The sequence below is a fragment of the Canis lupus genome, chromosome 12, assembly GCF_011100685.1.
Source record: "Canis lupus familiaris isolate Mischka breed German Shepherd chromosome 12, alternate assembly UU_Cfam_GSD_1.0, whole genome shotgun sequence".
Lineage (NCBI taxonomy): Eukaryota > Metazoa > Chordata > Mammalia > Carnivora > Canidae > Canis > Canis lupus.
In genome coordinates this window covers 15,262,668-15,286,413 of record NC_049233.1, presented here as the reverse complement: position 1 = coordinate 15,286,413, position 23,746 = coordinate 15,262,668, and the positions used below count along the sequence as shown (strand labels likewise).

Here is a 23,746-nt window from a genome sequence, read left to right as displayed (position 1 = left end):
ACAATTGGGCCTATAGCTATGATTAGTTGTCCCCATTCTGCATCTGGAGAAGCTGAAGCACAGAACAGTTTAGTGACTTTTTCAACACCACCCTTCTAGTGAGTGGTAGTTTGGGATCTGCAGCCAGGCAACCCAGCTCCTGAGTCTGCAGACCTACCCACTGTACCATCCTCCTGCTCCAAAGAGAGGAAATCTGATTTAAATAATAGCTCCTTTTCACCGATTTGGCCTCTTTGCTCTTAAGTTGGAAGAGTCAGCCAACTGTGATAGCAAAAGAACTGCTTATGTCACTGCAGGCAACCCTGAAACTGACCTAGAGTCCAGCTGCAGCAGATACACCCTCAAGGCAGATGGAACCCAGTGTCCGAGTGGGTCGGCTGGAACCACGGGCATCTTTGTGTGTGAGTTCATCAGCACCTACGGAGCCAGAGGCAGTAAGAGCATAGAAGTGACGTTCATCTCTGTGGGTAAGAACTCTTTCACTAGAATCTTTAGCCTGGCACCTGAAGCCAAGGGCTGTCAATCCCTTGGGAATATCTATGAGCAATAAAGCAGGGCTTCCCCTGGTAGAAGGAGTATGATGGGAGTAAATCTCAAGTGGAAGACAGAAGAGGATTTCCCTCTTTCCCATTTGAATTCAGATAAAGTCTTTAAAAAAAAAAAAAAAAAGAAAGAAAGAAAAAAAGAAGGATAAGGCTATGAACCCATGGCTGCAGGGAAGGAAAGGCCCACATAGCACTGATAAGGCAAGAATGAACTGGAAAGTAATTTTGCACCCGGGTTAGTTCTGTTTAATCATTGAATTTATAATGAGGGTAGCACCCCTACTTTTCCCCTTTCCACTCATGGTCCCATCCTCCTTCCCTTGCATTCTGATAGCCTGGCTCATTGGCCACCACCAGCAGGTGAAGACCTGCCCTGTCATCCCTTCTCTCCCACTCTACCTATTCTAGAAAGAGTGCTGCAGAAAGCTTTAATAATCTGGTACTCTACGGTTATTTTATACTTGTCCTGAGAGTTTTTTGGTCTTTTGACTAAAGTCTTTCGACTGAATTAGACCTCTTAAAAGTGCCATTTCTTCTCCTCATGCCTTAAAACATTATAACTTCACCCCTATCTGTGAAATCGGGGCAGTCAAACTTGGTTTTCCTCAGTATCTGACAGAAAATGAACAACTTAGGTAAATCATCAGACCCCCTTGAACAATTTGGAGAAAGGGTGATATAAACAATATCTCTTACTTCTTTTCACGATTGCTACTCTCATGACTTAGCATTTTTATAAAGATTAAGATTGCACTTATCAACGATAAGTTCATGGGTCTGTTGAGCAGTTTGCAGTTTTCTATAAGGAGAGTGCTCATACACTTTGAGTTTCGACTCAGAGTTCTCTTGATTAGGTGGGCTTTTGACTGTCATAGAAACATGGTTAGCCTTCACTGAAAACCACTGGTCTGGTAGTTTGGATCTTATCTGAGAATCAATAGAACCAGATTCATGGTTCCATGAGCCTCTACCTTTCCATGCTCAGAAACCACCAAACCTTAGGAAGACATCGCTACACCAGATCCCTATAGCCAGAGAGGGCATTGGGAGGGATACAGCAATCCGTGATGTGTGACTAGGGAACTGCCTCTGAACGTTGGGATCCCAGCTTCTAGAGGCCACCATGGGAAGGCTTGATTTCTTCTGATTGTGATTAAGAGCCAGATTTTATACTGATGGGAAAAGCAGGCCAGGATCAATGGGCTCAAGGCATGAAACTGTTCATCTATAGAAGATAAAACAAATGGCATTTTGAAATGTCAATGACACACTCAAAGAAGAGTAGAAAGATAGAAGCAGAGGCAAAAAAAAAAAGTGGAATGTTCATATAAGTTCTTACATTTGTGTCTTCTTAACATTCTTGATGAATAATTCCTCATTAATTATTCCTCATGAATAATGTCCTCATGTGTGAGGATATTTTCATAAGGAGGAGTAAATGTAGAAAAACTAATAGTTAAGGTACCTATCTCTCCCAGTTTGCCTGAGACAGTCCTGTATAATTATTTGGGCAATAAATTCTACAATCTCTCTGCTTCATATGTAGTTCTAGAAATTACTCTTTGGCTTAGTAAGTGTTGACTGTGTACTATGCTCAGTGCTAAATTCTGGGGAAGGAGAGTTTACACTTTTATGGAGAAGAGATAAAGAGAGAAGTTAAAATACAACACATTAGTATTTTAAAAGTGTTTAAAAGGGTGGAGAATGGAGCTGCTAAAAAGACGGAGCCATCAGCATGCAAGAGGTTGGAGGGAAGCTCGGGTTAAGTCAACATCCCTAAGTTTGCAACCTTTTGCCCTGCTGATCATCAGGCGATAATTCCAGCCACAAAGGGGAAGTGCACGAGATCCTCAGGCATGATACGGAAATGAGTACAGTTCAGAGCACCACCGGGAACAGCCTAGAAACAAGTAAAGCCCAGGAGCAGCAAGGTACCAATCCCACATTGACACAAGTGGAGTCAGGACGGTCCATTGCTTTCTGCCTGTCTTAAATTTCACTCATGTGTCGATGTCACCAGAAACACTAAACATTGTGCTTGTTGTTGGTTTTTCTTTTGTCTGTTTTGTTTGCATTCTTTCAGCCAACCTAACAATAACCCCGGACCCAATTTCTGTTTCTGAGGGACAAAACTTTTCCATAAAGTGCATCAGCGATGTGAGTAACTATGATGAGGTATACTGGAACACGTCTGCTGGAATTAAAATATACCAAAAGTTTTATACCACGAGGAGGTTTTCTGATGGAGCAGAGTCAGTGCTGACAGTGAAGACTGTGACCCGGGAGTGGAACGGTGAGAGCAAGAGCAAGACCCCAGACCCTATTCTGCTGCCTGGGCCCCTGAAAATATCCTGTAAGAGGGACCAGACCTGGATGGCCTGTCCTGGGACATGCCTGTGTCATCACACTGCATACAAGAGCCCTTTAGGGGAAGATGTTACCATTTCCATTTCACAGGTGTGGAAATGAAGGCTCAAAGAGAATAACAAATGCTCCTAAGCTTCTACATCTTAAGTTGCAGAGCCTGTTCTGGAACTTGACTCTCTGATTCAAGAGCATGAAGTTAAGAGAGTTGTTTTATTATTTATTTATTTATTTATTTATTTATTTATTTATTCATTCATTCATTCATTCATTCATTCATTCATTCATTTTTATTGTATTTTTTTAAAGATTTTATTTATTTATTCATGAGAGACGCACACACACACGGAGAGAGAGGCAGAAGCAGAGAAAGAGGGAGAAGCAGGCTCTATGCAAGGAGCCCGATGTAGGACTCAATCCTGAATCCCGGTATCACACCCTGAGCCAAAGGCAGACGCTCAACCGTTGAGCCCCCCAGTAGTCCCTGTTTTTTTTATTTTTAAAGATTTATTCATTTGCTTGTTTAAGAGAGAGAGAGCACAAGCAGGAGGGGCAAAGAAAGGGAAAGAGAATACCAAGCAGGCTCCCCACTGAGTGTGGAGTCCCATGTGGGACTTGATCTCATGACCTGAGGACCTGAGCCCAAACCAAGAGTTAGACGCTTAACTGACTGAGCCACCCAGGCACCCCAAGAGGTTTGGTTTTAAAAGTAATTTTACCAGACTTTTGGGAGTTTTTCATCCAATCATGATACCAAAAAAGAAAAAAATCTAAGTAAAGGATTTATATGCCTGGTTCCAAAGAAAGGAACATTTGTATTTCATATTTATCTCTACACATTATTTATGTTGAAAAGAAATGCAAAGATTTGGAGGGAATAAAAGATAATTTAGTAGAATCTGCAATAACAGCTGACATTCGTTGAGCTCTTAATATGTGATAGGTGCTGTCCTAAGTGTCTGAGTGGATTAGTTTGTTTAAAACAATAAGCCTAGAAGACAGTATTATTAGTATCCTGGTTTTACAGATGAAGAAACTGAAGCCCAGTGAGGGTAAGTAAAATCTTATCTGGTGGTTATATATCTGGTGAATGGTATAGAGGTTATATATCTGGTGAATGGTAGAGCCAGGGTGAAACTGAGACTGTCTGGTTCTAGTGGCCAACTGTTGACCACTCCATTCTGAAGCCTTTCATTAACTATAAGGTTAATTAGTCCAGGTCTTTATTTGTTCATATAAGGCCTTGGCAACGTTGTAGAAATAACCAGTCATTGTGTGGCTGGCCCTGGGAGTATAGATTCAGGAGCTATGCTGAACTTGTATCTACTCTGTCCAATTGCTCTTTCCTACCAAGGAGGAACCATACCTGGGGAGGAGCCGTAACATTTCCAGTAACATAAACTATTTAACAGTCCCATACTTGGGTACTGAAAGAATTTCTTCTCATCTAAATTAACTGCACTTTTATTTTATATTCAATTTCAATTTCCCTTCCTCCCAAAAGCAATAGAAAGGGGTTGGTTTTCTGTGATTGTTCCACCTGTTTTTCCCTCCAGCTAGTTGCTGCTCTGGCTCCTCCAGGGTTGGGGCAGAGAGAGGGAATGTAAAGAAAATCAAAGGGTCTTACTAAACTGTAGATGTTGTAATAATCTTCCTATACTGTCCTAAGGCTGCTGTTCAGGTAGCACCTTATCGTCTACTGGGCTCTGGCATAACGTCCTCTGGGAGGGATGCCTGGGTGACTCAGTGGTTGAATGTCTGCCTTCGGCTCAGGTCATGATCCCGGGGTCCTGGGATTGAGTCCTGCATTGGGTTCCCTGCATTGAGCCTGCTTCTCCCTCTGCCTATGTCTCTGCCTCTGTGTGTGTGCATCTCATGAATAAAAAAATAAACTCTTAAAAAAAGAAAGGAAAAAGGAACTGTGATTCTATGCCTAAAAGGCTGTATAACTTTAAATAAGCCACTTAATTTTATTTAAAAGTAAGTGAATACTTAGGCTATCGGTTGGTCCTTCAAATACGTAGAGAATCCAGAAGAGTTGATCAAACATTTTCTCTTCCAGTGTCCAGGAAAGTGTGATGTGTCCTTGCCCGTGCTTACTACTACAGGGAGCAGTAGTAAGCCTCTGCTGAACCTTCCTGGCCAATGCTTCTGTGGAGCAATGATTACATTCCATCTCATTTTTTGTTTCCTTCCACTCAGGAACCTATCACTGCATATTTAGATACAAGAATTCATACAGTGTCGTAATGAAAGATGTGACCGTTTACCCACTGCCTCTAGAGCCAAACATCATGGTTGATCCTCTGGAGGCTACAGTTCCCTGCAAGGGTTCCCATCACTTCAGATGCTGCATTGACGAGGATGAGAACTACAGAGTGACTTTCCAAGTGGATTCCTTATCCTTTCCTGCAGGTAAGACATGAATTGCTGCATGGTGAGGACATATTACTTCATTACTGTAGAATCTCAAAATTTCCTGTTAAAATAGAGGCCAAGAGACATGAGGATTGCATTAGTGATAGAATATAACTGTGTGAACGCCATGAACCTTTCTTACCTTCTGTCATACTGTGTGGCCCAAGGCTTGTTGGTCTATGGCAGAATTTGAGAGCCTGTGAGGGTGGAGCCCATGGGTTTTAGTGGAAGCTATTGAAGACAGTGTTAAGATACTTTCACAGGCCTCTGCTTCCTCAGTCTATCGGGTGTTCTGGTGGTCCCTCCCTCCATGCTATGAATCAGCATGCTATAAAAGCACCACAAGAATCCCTTTAAATGCACAACTGAGCATCCAAGAAAGTAAGAGAAATAACCATGGGCCAAAACTATTAAGAAAAAGAAAAATAGAAATGCTTTAGCTACTGCTGGGGCTTCTTTGAGGGCATCGGCCAGTAGGAGAAACCCAGAACCTTGCAGTGACTATGACACCCTAAGTCACCAGCACAATGTCAGGACCCTCAGAGGGTGACATGCTCACTCAGCAAGAGAAGCAGAAAAACAAATTTGTCTGCCATGGTTAAGAGCTTGGTCTCATCTCAGGGTGAGCAAAATTCTCCCCCCAAAATTCCAACTGCTCTGCCCCCACTGGGGTTTGGGTTTGAATTTATACTGCCTGTGTGGCCCAGGAACTCCAAGCTGAGGAGTAACTAAAGTAAAGTGCATAGCGCCCATGGGTAGCACCCAATGGTAGCTGGCAAAAAAAGAAATTCAAATCCTCTATGGTAGAATGTACCCTCAAATCCAGAAGCCTCAGGATTCCAGATACCTCAGAATTCCTACAGGTTAAGGTCAACCAAATATGAGCTCACAACCCCAAATCCCAAAACAGAGATACCTTCATAGAAGGGATTTACAAGCTCATTTATTTTTTGAACAGTTACCTATGGGGACATGCTCAATGCAAACACCATAGAAGGCAATGAAAAGGGGACAGAAGAGTTGGGGCACATATATTACTATCCTGCTGGAAGGGTTCATGTCATAAAGACAATGCATATAGCATGCAATTTCCAAAATGAGCAATGCAGATCAAAAGAGCACTGGAAGTTCAGAAAAGCAGGGCCCAGTAGAGATGAGAATTTAGAGAAGGCTGTATAAAAGGAGGATATAGAATCCATCTGGTCACTGAAGTATTTAAGCATTTCAATATTTTTGTGTTTAATGTGCATGCATTCAGTGCTCTCTATGTGCCAAATACAGAGCTAGGCATAGGGAGATGCAATGATAAATAAGACCAGGTGCTCCTCTCCAAGTCTTTATGGTCTAATAGAGGAAACAGACCCATAAAGAGGTGATTCTAAACCAATGCGGTGAAGGCAGGACAGGAGAAACGCACAGGGCATGACAGGTTTTGGAGAGGCAGAGTGAAGAAAAGGGATGCTGAAAGGCATTCTGATTATCCAAACTGTACGGGCAGAGATTTGGAGTTATGAATGGTGGACATAGAGCGTAGGTGAGCACCATGTAAGTATGGACAGGCTTACTTCAAGGCTGGAGGCATTTTTAAAACTACCTCAAAAATTAATGTGGCGCATGCCTTGGAAGAGTTTGGACATGTTTATCCATATTGGATCAGTTTAACAAAATGTGTGCTTTGGATATTCATCTTGTGACTTAATTCTTTCAATAATTCTATCTCAGAAAAAGAAGTTAATGGCAAGCAAGTGTGCTACAAATACAAGTTCATGGCAAGGACATCAGTTTCCTGGTGTCTAAAAAAGCTGGACATATTTTGTCACTTTACCAATGCTGCTAATAATTCAGTCCGGAGCCCATCTATGAAGCTTAATGTGGTTCCTGGTAAGAGCATTTGAAATTATTTTAAAATGTGATAATCATGAGCAGGGATTCATTTACTCATTCACTCCCTCATTCACCCATTCAATAAATAGATGTTAAGCACTTTCATGTGGCAGCTCTTGGGCTAAGGGTGGGAGATCTGAAACAAACAAACAAACAAACAAACCTTAAGCCATGTGGACTAGCCTCAGGTGCAGGGGAAAGGTGGATGTGATAGATAAGTGATCACATCTAATGTGGTAAGGGCTGAACTAGAGACCCTAAGGGTTGTCAGAAGAGGCTGCCAGGTTTCACTCTCCTGGTGATAGTGGGGAGGAAGTGATCAAGAAAGTCTTAAGGATGAAGCCCTATTTTAGTGAAGTCTGAGAGACAAAGCACTATACTGAGCAGTGCACTAGTCTTTATGGGGCTAAGTCCCCTTTGAGGTTTCAGCAAAGGAAGGGTGTCCCCATTAGACCTGAGGACACGGCTACATTTAAAGAGTCAATCTAAAAAATAGGCTACTGTCTTTCCCATTCTTTGTCATCACTGAACCAATATCCCTCCACATAATCTTTTCAAGGTAGGAAGTCATGGTTTATGGCCATTTCTGTAATAGCCCATGACCAAGAACTCTCCTCAGGAGCAGCATAGAGGAAAGTGAATAAAGGACTGTCCAGGGCTTTCACCAGAAGCAATACCCCCACCCCCCGAGAAATCTCTGTAATAGGACCTCTGATATCTGAAGGAGTCGTGGCTCTGTCACCAATCGTGACAGAGGTTTACTGAGGGATTTGTGGTAATTATCACATGTGTTGGTAACTGAGCCCTGGACATCAAAGTAGGAAGCAATTTAGAGTTCCTTGTCTCTGAGTCACTGTCCCCTGACCCTACCAAGCACACTTTCTACAGGGGTAGCCAAGATCATTTCTTCACTGTCCCCCATGCCTCTATCTTCATCCAGGCACTGGCATATTTGATTGATTTATCTTTGTTCTCCTTTTTTCTCATACCAGGTATGATTCATCTTCCTTTACCTAGTAGAAATTACTTACATATTTCATGATTTTATACAATGACTAAGAACTCAATGCTAAATTTGTAAGTTGGTGAGAAAGGGATCTGCCCATCAGAGAATCAAAGTTCCCTGGAGATGAGAGATTCTACAACAAATGTCATTTTCCTGTTCAAGTCTGGTCTTCAGTGGATGTGAAATAGAGTCACCTCTAAGGGAAGCCAGAAGGAACAAATGTTTACAAACATTGCTTAGAATATTCAGGTCATGGGTACCTGAAATTCCCACTATTCATTATATATTTGAATTAAGGCAGTGCTTCTCAACCTTGGTTGCACACTGGAATCACTGGGGAAAGTTAGAGAAATAGCCAATGCTTAAATCCCAGCCCCAAGAGGTTCTTAGTTATTTGGGCTGGAATGAACCTGGATATTGGTATTTTCCAAGTTCCCCAGGTAATTCGAATATGCCAGAGTGGAGAATCCCTTGGATTAAGGCGTTATGTCCCTAAGATTCCAGGTAACCTGATTATCTCTTATCTGGATGAGCACACATTAAGCGATCATGATTTTTCCATTGCTTCAATTTTACAGGCAGCAGAGAGAAGATTCCCAGGCATTGGAGGATGGGGATGAGGCATAGAAGAAATAAATTCTGTTAGGAAAAGCAAGTGCAGGTGAAAGTCAGATTTGTGTCAAAAGCACTAAAAGGGGCTTTGGGAAATCAGGCACAAAATGAAGAAAGGGGGTAATTCTGAAGAGGTCACTGAAACTAAAGAGAAAAATGAATTCAAACATCAACATTCTAGCTAGGCCTGACTGACCGTATTTTGACGATCTTTTGTCCTCCTTTCAAATTGTCCATTTTATTTCCATGTTTCCAATGCAGGAAAGAACATCATGTGCCGAGATCCCGTAATAGGTGTTGGGGAGCCTGGAAAAGTCATCCAGAAACTCTGCCATTTCTCAAAAGTACCAAACATCTCTGGAGGTCCTACTGGAGGGATCATAACTTACAAATGTGTAGGCTCCCAATGGGAGGTGAAGAAAAATGACTGCATCTCTGCCCCAATAAATAGTCTGCTCCAGCTGGCCAAGGTGATCCTGAAGTCTTTGACTCCAAGCTCTTGATGGGGAGATTTGTCTAGCTTATCGTATTTCTTAGCAAATAGGTCGTGGGATGCTTTGTGTTGTTTCCAAAACTACTTTTATTTGTTTAATTCCAAAGAAGATGCAATCCTAGAAATGCTTTACATTTTTCTTAAGTTCAAATATGGAGACAACAAAATATGTACTCTGCTCTGGGACCAGCTGTACCTTGACCTCTCAGTGCTGTGTTTCTATTACTTCCAAGGTGCAGGTAAAATTATCCTCTCTTACCATTCTCCTTTGAATAATCTTGGTATCTAGCAAGCAGCTCTAATCTTTTCAGAAATAGAAGAAACATAAAAAATAATTTCATCCGTGCAAACAAAATGTGCTTGGACTTTATTATAGGTCTGAGATTTCTTCCATCTTTAGAGGTAACCTTTGGTTATGAGAGATAGAATTAGCCTGGCTCTATTACTTAGAAGAGAGGTTCCTGACATGGGGTAGGGGAAAATTTTTTTCTTTTCATAAAAATAAATAAACGTTACCTCATACTTAAGCTGTCAAGAGTAGAGCCTCCTAAAATGCTATCAATTACAATAAATAAATACTGATGAGGCAACTAGTGGAGTTATAGTTAATGACATTGTTAGACAAGTGGTCCCAACGACTCTCACCATTGGAAAAAGAATTAAGAAAAAGGAGTGATATTGGTTTGTGTCTCATCTAATTATATCCTGTCTCTCCTCTTGTCTTACACAAATTCATTAAAATACCTATTATGGGGACACCTGAGTGGCTCAGTGGTTGAGCGTCTTCCTTCAGCTCAGGGCGTGATCCCGGGGTCCTGGGATTGAGTTCCACATCGGGCTCCCTGCAGGGAGCCTGCTTCTCCCTCTGCCCATGTATCTGCCTCTCTTTATGTGCAAAGCATTATTGTAGGTGCTATCAGGGTAAAGAGACCAAATCAGAATTTCATCTCTGATTTGTTAGAGGACATAATCCATTTGGGTAGTTCTGTACACATTATTTTTGCTTAGGATAATCAGGAAGCTCTGTTTGAAAGCCTTGGTCTCTGAGTTGGTGTTTGATGAGGATACATCAGTAATATGAATTTTCCTAATCGAGAAAGATAGAAATATTATAATTTGAAATCAATTTTGGGCTTTGGCCCCAATTCTAGATACTTAGATACATTTTCAATGGAAAAAGGCCCTGTTGGTCTATCATGCTCCATTAAGTTTATCTGTTCAACATATATTTATTGAATACCTACTATGTGCCAATTTATGACTTATACTATGTTAGACATCATAGTATATCAGAAGGAATATAATACATTTCAAATTATTAAGGAGCTTATAATTTAACTAAAGAGATATTGAAACTAAAACACAAGATGACATTGGTAGAAATGTCGAAAATGTAAAGTGTGTTAAACAACAAACGCTTTACAGGGGCACCCGTGTGGCACACCCCATTAAGCATCTGACTCTTGGTTTCAGCTCAGGCCCTCATCTCAGGTTCGTGAGATCAAGCCCCACTTTGGGCTCTGCACTGAGCACGGAGTCTGCTTGAGATTCTCTCTTTCTCTCCCTCTACCCCTCCTGCTCGTGCTCTCTCGCTCTTAAAAAGATAAATAAATAAATCTTTTAAAAACAAACACTTATGCAGTCAGATAAAGAAACTCCCCTGGGTTGGAATACTCATCAAAGTTCTTTATGGAGAAGGTCGAATTGGAATTCATTCTTTAAGCAAGGCTTAGATAATTAGGAAACAGAAGTGTGATCATTATAGATGGGGTGACCATATAATTTACTATCCAAACAAGGACACATTTTGAGAATAAAAGAGGGCATTAGTAATACTTACACTGAGACAGTGGATATAAAACAGAATTGTCTCAGGAAAATTGGGATTGAGAGTCCCCCCTCCTAATGGTCAGCAAAGTAAGTCAGAGAAAGCAGAGTAGCAAATGTGCTTCCATTCAGACCATCAAGGGATAATTTTACTCAATTTTAATCTAGTTCCCTAGGAATCACATCTACTTTCCTTTTTCTTTAACTAGTCATCAGGTTGACATGTGTTTTACTGTTTCCCTTCTATGTGTGAGGTCTTATTCTATTCTGAATAGCACACACATTAAATTAAGAGATAAGTCATCTTATAGGATATATTTATAGGAATGGAGAAGAGAAGAAACCACAGATGTAAGAGATTTTCTTCATGGGTAGATCAGCAGGATTTGATGACTGAACTGATGGCATGTTTTTTGTTTGTCTGTTTGTGTTGGCTTTTGTTTTACTAGGCTTTGACCAAGAGCCCCACTCAGGATAAGAAGCTCCCAACATACCTAAAGGATCTTTCTATTAGCACAGGCAAGGTAAAACATGAAGTCAGCTCATTTCCTGGGAGCCTGGGAGCCATCGTTAACATCCTTGATTTGCTTTCAACAGTTACAACCCAAGTGAATTCAGAGATGATGATGGTGAGTTTGTTTAGACCTTATAGGAGCTTTGGGTCTCATCTTTTCATCCCTTGGGACTTGTGGTCAAGAAACATAACTCCTCCCCATTGCAGCTCCTTCTTTGTCTTTTTAAGAGCAGTACTCTGGATATTAGGGTCACATAGTATGCCTTGTGCTTTGTCATCTATGGTTTTTAGGGACACAGGGAGTGATTCTAGTATTCATCTGGGGAACTTAAAAAGATTTCTTTAGCGAATCTCCATCTTAGTGTCTTCATTAAAATAGAATGAATTCTTACCTGCTTTGGAGAAAACCAGGAATTAACAGATTTTCAGAATATGTATAAGGTGGGACTCTGAGTGGTCTAGCATTAAACATGAACTTTGAAGCAATCGGGGATCTGAGAGGAGTCACCCAGAATTCAAATGAAGAGTTCAAATGATGAGCCTTCAATGAAAGGATACTTGTAGTGGTAAAGCCAGGGATAAAAAAAGCAAAACATAGAAGCCAGTACTACTCTGAGGACTAAAGGGGAAAAGAGAGGAGCTTACAGTGGAGGGAGAACCAGGCCTTAGAGGAGGGATTGCTAGCAAGAGCAACAGAACTATCACCAAAGATGTGCAGAAGACATTATGTGTGTATAGGGGGTGAGGGGGTGAGGGCAGTGGGTAGTAGGAAGATATATTTCAATTTCTTTCTTCTCCCACCCTCCCATCTCTACCAATGCTTCCCAGTGGCCAAACCTAGCCAGAAGCATCTGGCAAGCAGCTTGGGTAACAAGGGTCCAAGGAGGTTATTGGACCTCTTATAGCGAGTGCAATGAATTCCCACAAACTGGGTGGCTTACTGTGAGAGGAACTTACTTTTTCTCTCATGGTTCTCAAAGCTAGAAGTCTGGAATCAAGGTGTCTGTCAGACCACGTTCCTTCCAAAGTCTCCAGGGGAGACTTTCTCTGCCTCTTCCAGCTCTGCATAGTTCCAGCACTCTTTGGCTCAGGACTGCCTCAATATACCTCCTAACTTTGTTTTCACATGGCCTCCTCTTCTCTATTTGCCTTTTCCTCTTCTCTCCCTCATAAAGATGCCTGACATTGGATTTAGGGCCCACCTAGGTAATCTGGGATGATTTCCTCTCAAGATCATTCACTTAACTACATCTACAAAGTCCCTTTCTCCAAATAAGACCACATTCACTGGATCTGGGTATTAGGACATGTTATTTCAGGGACCAGCATTCAACAAGCTACAAGGTGCATAGTTTCAGATTAAACAGGACAAGGCAAAGGAGGACAAAGAAATTATACTGAGAGAAAGCACAAATGGAAAATGACACCCAAGTTTATGGGAGAGAAAATCAAAATATTTAGCATAAAAAAACCAGAATGATTCTTTTGCCAACAGTTTGGTGTTCAGCATTGAAGAAGGTCTTTTGAAATAACTTCACCCTTGCTGGTAAAATATCACCTTTACAGGTTTGAAGTTTAAAATAAAATAAAAGTTACTAAATATCTCTACCAGCTTGCTGAATTGGCCTTAGTGGGGGTGGGAGGTGGTTCTTGGTAAATGTTCAATGAGGTCTCAGAGTCTTGGGGACGCATCCTCTACAAACTCCCTGCCGTAAGGGGGAGGGACACAGAGCCCCATAACCTGTGATGCCTCATTATTCTCTTTTCTTTTCCTCTTACCTATACCCATGCAATCAATTTCTGGGGAAATGTTACTTTTTCTCTCTTTTATGATTGAAGGAATGTGGTTGATTTGACCCCATGCTATGTCGATTACAGAACGTTCTCTCTACGGTTAACACTGTCCTCAGCAAGCCCATGTTGAGTACCTGGAAGGTGTCCCAACAGCAACAGACCAACCAGAGCTCACAGCTACTGGATTCAGTAGAAAGATTTTCCCGAGCATTACAGACAGAAGATAGCACCTTTTTATCCATCAACCAAACTAACGTGCAGATGAGGAGCATGGTAATAAAAACTGGCCATCCAAAAACCTACAAACAGAGCTTTGTTTTCTCAGACTTGGACCTCTGGGGCAATGTGGCCATTGACAAGTGCGAGGTGGGAAGCCTGCAGCAAGATTCATCTATTGTCACCGTGGCTTTCCCAACTCTCCAAACCATCCTCACTCAGGATGTTCAAGGAAAGAATTTTGCCAACAGCTTAGTGATGACAACCACTGTTAGCCACAACATAACCATGCCATTTAGGATTTCAATGACTTTTAAGAACATCAATCCTTCAGGTGGGGTACCACAATGTGTCTACTGGAATTTCAACCTCGCCAACCACACAGGGGGTTGGGATAGTAGTGGGTGTTATGTGCACAATGTCGATGGGGACAGTGTCTCCTGCATCTGTGACCACCTAACATCATTCTCCATCCTCATGTCCCCCGACTCTCCGTACCCTGGTTCCCTCCTGGGAATACTACTGGATATCATTTCCTACATTGGGTTATGCTTTTCCATCTTGAGCTTAGCAGCCTGTCTAGTGGTGGAAGCTGTGGTGTGGAAATCAGTGACCAAGAATCGGACTTCCTATATGCGCCACACCTGCATAGTGAACATTGCAGCCTCTCTTCTGGTTGCTGACATCTGGTTCATTGTAGGCTGCTGCCATCCACGACCATTTTTACCCACTCAATGAGACAGCCTGTGTGGCCGCCACCTTTTTCATCCACTTCTTCTACCTCAGCGTCTTTTTCTGGATGCTGACTCTGGGCCTCATGCTCTTCTACCGCCTGGTTTTCATCCTGCATGACACAAGCAAGTCCATTCAGAAGACTATTGCATTTTCTCTTGGCTATGGCTGCCCTCTTGTCATCTCAGTCATCACAGTGGGGGCCACCCAACCCCAAGAAGTCTACACCAGGAAGAATGCCTGCTGGCTCAACTGGGAGGATACCAAGGCCCTGCTGGCCTTTGTCATCCCAGCACTGATCATCGTGGTGGTGAACATGACCATCACGGTTGTGGTCATCTCCAAGATCCTGAGACCCTCCATTGGAGACAAGCCAAGCAAGCAGGAGAAGAGTAGCTTGTTTCAGATCAGCAAGAGCATTGGGGTCCTAACACCACTCTTGGGGCTCACCTGGGGTTTTGGTCTTGCCACTGTGTTCCAAGGAAGCAATGCTGTGTTCCATATTATATTTACACTCCTCAATGCCTTTCAGGTAAGTTCTGCAGGGCAAGGTTCTCAGGAAGTATCTGTACTGGTGTGACAAATTAATGATAGAAACACAAACACGGGTTGGAATGGGGAAGGATTTTAGTTCAGAGTAGGCCCTAGCCCTAAAGAGCGGGAATTGCAAGAACTCAATGAGCTAGAAGGGACAGATTCTTCTGCTCCCATGGAACCTTATACCTCTTATCACCTGCATTATAATTTAGCTGCATGCATGACTTACTTTGAAAAGCCCTGAAAATACAAGTAAGAGGAAAGTCCCTTCCCTACACAGGATTTTTCTATTTATCCAACATTATCATGATGCCACCAATTATCTCCTAAATGAAAATACCACTGTTAAACCAGGTAATCTCTCCAGTTAATTTCCACAAGTATTAAATGAGCTCTATCTCTGCGAAGTCAGAGGTGGCATCTATCTTATTTATCACTATATCCCTACTAGTGCCTAAAAAAGACTTTTGCACAGAGTAGGCACTCAATAACTGTTAAATACAATGAATTCCATGTACCACATAGTATGTTCTCTAGAAACATCTGCTGGAGAATGAATGAATGCCCTGTGTAAGGTAGACATTCTGCTCTATTATACCAAAATGAAAAAGACACACTCTTTGCTCTCTTATAGCACATAACTAACTATGATACAAGCTGCATTGGTAGAAGAGATTTAGCAGAGGTACAAGCAGCAAGGTTTTGGAGCACAAGGAAAGGAATGCTTAATTCTGATTCAACCAGCACATGGATGGTAATCATAGGCCCCCATGTGCTGGCGAGGAGAAGAAATTGAGACAGTGCCCCCAATGCTCATGCTAAAGCCACACAAATCCAGACTTCTGCCTTGGGGCTCATGGCTTCAAACTATAAGGCTCATGTCTAATGAAGTTTATGGTATGGCTTGACTACAAGGGACTGATTACTTCACCCAGTGCCCCAGGTCCTCATCACAACTACGTGAGCACTACTGTAGACACAAGAGGTGTATTCGATAGCACAACCAGCAGGTCCTCCAGTCCACAAGGAGGGTGGAGATAAGGAAATAAAATAATATCCTTCTAAAATTATAATATTTACGGTCCCCTGGTGTGGACCTACTGTAACCTTTTTAATGTTACTATCTATTGGACTCATTCCATAAATACAGATATAGGGAGAGGTAGTACAAATTCAATGCCAGGTTAATAGTACTTCCTATTTGCTGGGCAATAGAATATGGTTAAAACCCACCTCTTCCCAATTCTTTTCCAGGGATTATTCATTTTGCTCTTTGGATGCCTCTGGGATCAGAAGGTAAGAACAATAACAGTTTCATGCTTCTAGAAAAGTCAGAGGTGTTTGTGGCATATTGAACTCATGATGCCTTCTTTTAAACAATTGCAGGTACAGGAAGCCTTACTAAAGAAGTTTTCACTGTCAAGATGGTCTTCTCAGCACTCAAAGGTAAATCTTTCCTTTGTAGAGATTGTTGGCAACCTCTCTCTCCACATCCAGGTCCAGCATGGATTATTCCACTGTTTGTGCTTCACACCTGATTCTGCTTATTAAAGCCAGCCACAGAACTGTCATTAAGATGCTGTCCCACATCTTTAAAGAGGGATCAGATAGCACAGATAATACCAATTGGAGGTCAAAAGAATTCAATGAGAGACAAGAAATCTCCTAGGGCAATATAAGGCACTAGAGAGCACAATGTGAGGGATGACGATGAATAGATTTTCTGCAGCTCGTTTTGGAAAATAACTATTGCACTCAAACGTGTTTGACTGTGTTCACATGTCGGAAGATACCAAACCCTATCGAACAGTAAAACATGTATTTGATAGTTATTTTCCTAATTCTGATGAGAGTCCAGTGTTTCAAAGCGGCTTTCCTGCTCAATTTGTGTGAAGTAGAAATTGCTGCTGGTCCAGGCTCTCACTTTCAAGTGGAATGAGAGATGCAGGCAGTGACCACTAGAGGGCAGCAAACGAAACAGCCTAGAGAAAACAGGGCTGTGGTTTAACGTTTGCTTTGTAATTGTCTTTCTTCTCTTTTTTTTTTAGTCAACATCCCTAGGTTCATCTACACCAGTATTTTCTATGAGTTCTCCAATATCAAGAAGATTTAACAATTTATTTGGAAAAACAGGTACGTAGTGATTTCTAGGTCACTCCCTAGAGCACTTAACTTTGGGTTGACTCAAACAAACATGCCCTAATGGGGAATCTCACACCCCTACCTTCCCACTCCCCACTTTACAGCATTTACTGACAATTGCCTCGTCTGGGGTAGGGGCAAGAGGTTAAATACAGGAGCTGGCTTACATTTTCCCAAACCACCAAGAGGCTGATACAGGGGGCAACTGCCTTCAGTGGGCAACTAATAATAACTTAAGAAGGCTAAGATTTAGAGAATCTAGACAAGCCTGTGGAGAGCTGTCTGTCAAAACTGTATCAACTACAAAAATTAGAACTGTAAATTGTTGGCCTTGTCAAATGTGGAGTTCTTTGCTATTCCTGTTAAATAGGAATAGGAAGTTCATGTTTATGGGTTAAGATGCAGCAAAAAATATATTTAGAAAGCTCTACTATAGGATCACATACTGTGAGTTTCTTTTCTCCCTTTTTTCCTTTTCTTTTTTTGGAGTGTACTTATTGTACACATTGACATTTACAAAATTGTGCATATATGCAAGAGGAATTACCCAAGTTATCCATTCTATTAGGAACATGCACATTTAAATTGTTATCTCGGAGGTATCAAATAAATGAAGTAAACGATTTGGCAATGGGTCTCAGTTATTCTGGTAAGTTGAAACCTCTGCCCACCATCCCCCACCCCCAGGAAATTAAGCACCAGAATTGCTTCCAGCTTCTTGAAAATGAACAGATCTCACAAATGCAGAATCTAGACTTGTGTCCATATTCCAGACTAAGGCTTTTCCTATAAAATCATATTTGGAGAATGCCTATTGTTAAAACTGTTAAAAACTCCAGAGGACTTGGTGTTTGATGCATTACTCATGAAAGTGGAAGATCTTTACTTTTGATTTTGAAAGTCACTGATTAGGCCTGTTGTGAAATTATCAAATCTTCAGGGTATAGTATAACCATTGCACTTGCCCCTCATGGTCACTAAATGATTCTCAGCGGAATCAGAATTATGCAATATATAAGGCCAATAAAGTGTGTTCTTTGTTTCTGAATCAGTCCGATGGAAGTTGGAGTTAGGACTGTGTTCCTGAGGTCCTGGGGCCTGAGATTCCCAGTCAGTGCCATTTGATGGCTTCTCGAGAGTCATTAATGCAGCTCTGGGTTGGCCCACTTGAGAGTCCTATAATCACTGTAACTTTGGTTTATGTTGTCAGCGGCCCCAAAGGGCCCCCCAGGCAATGATGGAAACCTTGTTAGCAGTGGCAGCTCACCAATCTGATGGTAGGGTGGGCACCCGGCCCCCACTTGTTCTGTGCTCAGTCCCTGCCTCCTGCTGACACCAGCCCATGTGGTTGCTCCATGGCTGCCCCCTCCGCTGCACCTTTGTTGGCATCCCCTGACTTCTGCTTCTTGTCCAATCCTTCCTTTTCTTCCTTTTTTCTTTCCTCTTCTTTCCTTTTTCCCCTTTCCCCCCTTGCCTTCTAGCTCAGCCTCTGGGTCCCCCCCAAGGGCTTTCATAAGTCACCCCAACCCAAGGGGACCAAGGAGCTTCCCTCACGTGGATGTCTCCAGGCCCATGCATGTGGTGGCATGTGGAGGACTGCCCATGTTCACATCTCCCTGTCTTTTGTAGAAATCTGGCTGCTGGTTTGATGTGAAGTAGTTAGTGCTTGTCTTGTCGGCTGCCACGCATGCTTGAGAACGACAGCTTTGTTTGTTCTCTGGCACTTCTGGGTCTTGGGCAGAGGGCAGGCATGGGTTTGTTTCCAGGCATGGCCGAGCTTACCTGGCTCTTGAGCTAGAGCTCCCTCAGGCCAGCAGGAGAGATTCATACCACAGCGAGCATGAAGTCTTGTCCTTAAGACTGAGCTGCTGCTCTGTTTTTTAGGAACGTACAATGTTTCCACCCCAGAAACAACCAGCTCATCCCTGGAAAACACATCCAGTGCTTACTCCTTGCTGAACTAAGAACAGGAAAATCTACCCACGTGACTTCTTAAAGGACAGCGGATATGCTCTGAAAAAAAAAAAAAATCCTTTCAAAGCCATGGGTAAAATGTTTCCTCCGCAGGCTTCCTGGAGCAAATGCTGAAGAGACTTTTGCATTAGGGAAAAGAAGCTTCCTTTTGTAAAGACAGACTAAAAGTCATTGTTAAGTTTATTTGCTGCCCCACCCCCACCCCTTGTGTGATACTATACATGTACAGTATTTAAGTGAAATTCAAGCCCCCAGAGGCCCAACGCCCCTGTCTATATTGTAAAATAGAAATTCAAAGAGACATTTCTACTTTTCACATGTTGGGCACAAGCATAAGCTTTGATTAAAATAATAAGCATGAGGCTAGGACCTAGGAAATACTTCAGTGAACTCTAAGAAGGAAAGAAGAAAAGAAGGAAACAGGAAAAAAGGGAAAAAATAGAGAAAAACAATCAAGAGCCACAGTTTAAAATTTCCATGTTAACTTAATTATTCTGATACTGTAACATGGAGAATACAAAAGTGACTCAAAAACGGAAACTGAAATGAGCCATGGAGAAAGTTTGGTATCTTCCTGGTATTTTCTTAGCTAGGAGAGAAAAATTAAAAAAAAAAAAAAAAAAAAAGGCACCGGGAAGAGATAGGGAGGAAATTCTAACATTGGGATGCTTTCAAGTGAATAATAATATTTTCAAGGGATGCATGGAAGGAGACGTAATTCTCCTGATGCTAAACACACACACATATGCTGGTGCATGTTAAGGTTTGAGCTCAGTGGACGGAGCAAGCAGAGGAAGTGGGATAGCCGTGCTTTATCAGATCCAAGCAGATCCAACTGCTAGTTACATTTTTTACCGTTTTTTGGAGCAGCCTTACATTTTGGTCTGATCCACTTTTTGAAGGCAAAAAATATCTATTTTTATATCCATCACTTGCCAAATGTGACATATTGTGATATAAATGTGATATATTGCACTGAAAACAGATCCTGACTGTCGTATATTATATTTAACAGCTTTAACCAGGTACTTCTCTGTGCATCATAGAATAGATTTTAATAATCTTATGGCATTGTTTATCATTGTGGTTGCTACTGTGGATTTAGGGGCCCTTGGTGTCTGGTATAGCCCTTACGTTCCAAGTCCAATATACATTAAGAGTTTTGTACTGTCTAATTTGTGTTTGTTCCAACCACTCGGAAATCTTCTGGAATGAAATTTTATGGTTGGCTACTCTCTGCTCCCAGTGATGCTTTACCTTGATGAGCAGATGGTGGAGTTTCCCCCAAGGATTTGATTATTTGTGAATTATGTCCAAATGTGTGTGTGTGTTTCTTTTGGTGTGTGCATTTCATAAAAATACAAATATTTATTAAAATTGCATCCATATTAAAGTTAAGCATGTGATGTAGCCACAGCAACCATACATTCCAAATTGAAGTCTGATCCCAGAGAGACAGTGAAGCAGAATAAAAATGTGGGGCTACTCGGGAAATGGGGGCCATGTGGTCTTCAAAAGAACTGAGAACCAGAACAGATCTAAACATCAGGAAGGTAGGACAAAGGAGGCTGTGATGTAGCAACCTTTTATTTATTAAGTTTCAAAAGAGTTTCCTTTTAATATTTTAACTCCTTCACCTCTCTTCTTTTTATCTTTAATTTTATATTCTACTTCTGCCTCTCTTCTTCAGGGGGCGAAGCAAGTGGGGCAAGTAGAAGTCCTCATAATGTTGCAAGTAAATAAGCTCTTCGTTTCTACATGTTCACAAATGATGTAGACATCTACTCCCACACTTTCTGGAAATTGTCACAAAAGGAAATGATTAAGCTATAAAATTCTCCAGGGATGGTCACCTCTGGGCAGAACTCAGTACGGAGGAGACAGAGCCAGAAGCTAGGCTAGAGGTCAATGGAATGAGAATTAGAAGTTGGAGAGAGAATGGCCCGGAGTAATCTCAGGAATAACGGAGGCAGGGTTATATAGCACAATGTGTGAGCCCGACCATCCTGACATGATCAGCCAAAGAAGGCATGGCACCCAGGAGGAGCTCAAAAACACAATGGGGCAAGAAACACTGAACTTCCACCCACGAAGGGATCCTACGGGAATCATTGTGCTGTGAGGGGAACCTCTATAATGGCAGGAACCTTCGCAGAGTTCATAGGATGTGGATTTGGCCCTTTGCCCATGTGCATTAACTGACACATGTTCCCTTACCCCCAACACACACACATGCACACACGCGTGCGCACATACTTTGTAGCTTTCAAGCTACAACACCAGATCCAAATTCCAGAACACCTACGAAAACAAAAACTTAGAGACATTCTTACTGGTTTTCTGCTCAACTGCAGGATACATAGCTCTACCACTGCCGTTTGCCAAGAATATCCTAAAATAATAGAATTCAAAACTGTAAAAGAGAGCAGTCCATGAGTCCGTGAGCTTTGTGAAAGCAGGAGTCCTGTCTAGTCCTGTGTTCATTAGTTCACAATCAACAGTGATTGCAAAGCTTTCAGCCAGCAGATTTCTAAGGAAGAGGAAGAAGGAATGTCGGCTCTGATGTTGGTACAAAGTGAGCTGTGTGGTCTGCTCTGCTTGCAACGTGCCCAATGCCTCCTCATGTTCCGGACCCCTCTTGGTGAACAAAGTCAGTTCCAAGGGCCAAAATTTACTTGCATTAAAAGGCTTTCTATTAAGTCAATTTCTTGCAAAAGTGCTTATGCTTCAGAGGTTGTGAGGTTAAAGCATTCACAAATGTGCAATTAAAATAAACTACAGAAATATTCTTTGGGAATATTGTTAAGTCCCGTGTAACAGGTCATGTCTTGAAGTAGTCATGTGTCTACCATCCTCCTCCCTACTTCTTACATATGGAGAAAGAAGTAAATAAAGATCCATGGGCTTTTCAGGATATAAGTTGCTAAAGCCAGACATGAAGAAACACTGAGAAGTCCTAGCCTTTTGTCATTTGTGTAGAGAAGTTCAGAGAGATCAGTGTTTACGGTTAAACAAAAGTGACATGGAGAGGAGAAAGATCATAGCAACCCATAGGCACAGGGGCAGGGGGTGGAGTTATCTGAGGGGAGAGAGACAGAAAGTCCCACCATTTGAGAAGACAGAGGGAGACCACTATGGTCACAGAAATCCCATGTAGATGGAATGCCTTTGATGTGTGGCATGTGAAGGTGATGTCAGATAGACCTTGTGCATCCCGAAGGGAGCCGGTGACCAAGCCAATGGAAGTCTGATTCCCTGAGTGTCCAAAATAAAGGAGGGGTTTACAGTGGGTGTTATCTTTCTGTGATATCGTTAAAAAGTCGATGAAAATCGTGTCTCATTTGAAAGATGTTAGTTTTGAAATGAGAAGCTACAGGTTTCTAACATTATGACTGGGGATATTAAATCATGTCATAGTAGTATGTCAGCACACAGCTCTGTGTCCTTTCCATGCTTATAACAATAAAATATCTAGTGAGATCTCGTGAAGCTTTCTTTTTATAAATTGCTCCTTTGTAAATAGGCCATTGCTGCTGTTGCAGGCTTCCCTACCAGAAATCCCACCAGGATTCAACTCCACTCTCCACCCAGCGAATGGTTGCTTTGGTTCTCTGGGCATAGGGGTGGGTGGTACCAGGAGCTCCCAGCTGAGCTCAGTTGGCTGACAGCACTGATGTCTTTCCTCACACCGTCCACACTCCCATGCAGCATGGAAAGCTTACAGAGGGTTGAAACGAGAGACCCTGAAGTAAAGCTTTCAGGACCTAAATGTCCAGGAAAAAATAAACAAATATCTATTCTAACATTTGTGTGTGGCTTGGTTGGAATTTTCATGAGTGGCTGAAAACAGAGTCCCAAGAGTTCTGTGAGCAACAGATTATTCCATCCACATGGGCCCATGTTGCCTGTTTTCATATTCTATCATTCTGTAACATGTTACCACAAACATAGAGGCTCAAAACAGCACTCACCTGCTGTCACATGGTTTCTGGGGGGCAATCAGAAGCCTGGGCATGGCTTCACTGCGTCCTCTGCTCAGGTTCTTACCAGGTGGAACTTAGGCAGGCAGCCAGGGCTGTGGATTCATTCAGATGAGCTCACTGGTTGTTGGGTAGCATTCCATCCTTTGTAGGTCTAGGACAGAGACCCTCAGCATCCAGAGGTGTCCTGCCATCCCCTACCATGTGGCCTTCTCCACAACGTGGTCCTTTGCTTTTTAAAAGTCAACAGGACTTCTGTGCTGCTTTGAATCTCTGACTTCTTCAGTTTCTAGACTCTCTTTTAAAGGACTCCCCTGATTAGGTCCGGAATAATCACGCTTGTGATTAACTCAAAGTCAGCCTTGATTGTATCTACAACATTCCTTCACCTTTGTCATATGATGGATTCCACTCCTGGGAGTGATGTATTTACAAGTCCTGCCCAAGTTAATGGGAGAGGCTTATACAGGCTTTTTCATCAGATGGTTTAAACAAACAACATGCAGGATTCAACACAGCTCTGTAGATTCTGTATGAGGCCTTAGCTGTGGCTATGCGACCTGTAAGCATTTTTATCCACAGCAGTAATCACACTTAAAGGGTCTCTGGCAGGACCACTAATAAAGCTCATGTGATGCAAGTACTATAGTGTTAACTCTGTTTGCTCAATACACAAATGTGAAAGAAGTCACCTTGCCCAAGGAGATG

The 23,746-nt window shown here is 42.1% G+C and overlaps 1 protein-coding gene and 1 long non-coding RNA gene across 2 annotated transcripts in view; one reads left to right on the top strand and one right to left on the bottom strand.

Annotated features, from left to right (window-relative positions):
• ADGRF5 (adhesion G protein-coupled receptor F5) overlaps positions 1–22,547 on the top strand; it is a 72,826-nt gene extending 50,279 nt beyond the window's left edge. The window contains 12 exon segments of the mRNA XM_038554260.1: positions 297–467; positions 2,629–2,838; positions 5,112–5,324; positions 7,050–7,208; positions 9,091–9,299; positions 11,599–11,778; positions 13,542–14,372; positions 14,374–14,937; positions 16,197–16,238; positions 16,329–16,388; positions 16,991–17,075; positions 18,969–22,547. Of these exon segments, the coding sequence (XP_038410188.1) occupies positions 297–467; positions 2,629–2,838; positions 5,112–5,324; positions 7,050–7,208; positions 9,091–9,299; positions 11,599–11,778; positions 13,542–14,372; positions 14,374–14,937; positions 16,197–16,238; positions 16,329–16,388; positions 16,991–17,075; positions 18,969–19,048 (2,804 nt within the window). The 3' untranslated portion in view covers positions 19,049–22,547.
• On the bottom strand, positions 4,856–23,298 carry LOC119874174. The gene is made up of 2 exons (XR_005367800.1): positions 23,030–23,298; positions 4,856–5,388 (listed from the first exon to the last, which is right to left on the bottom strand). It is a non-coding gene; the product is annotated as an uncharacterized LOC119874174 (long non-coding RNA).
• Between the last annotated feature and the right edge of the window lie 448 nt (positions 23,299–23,746).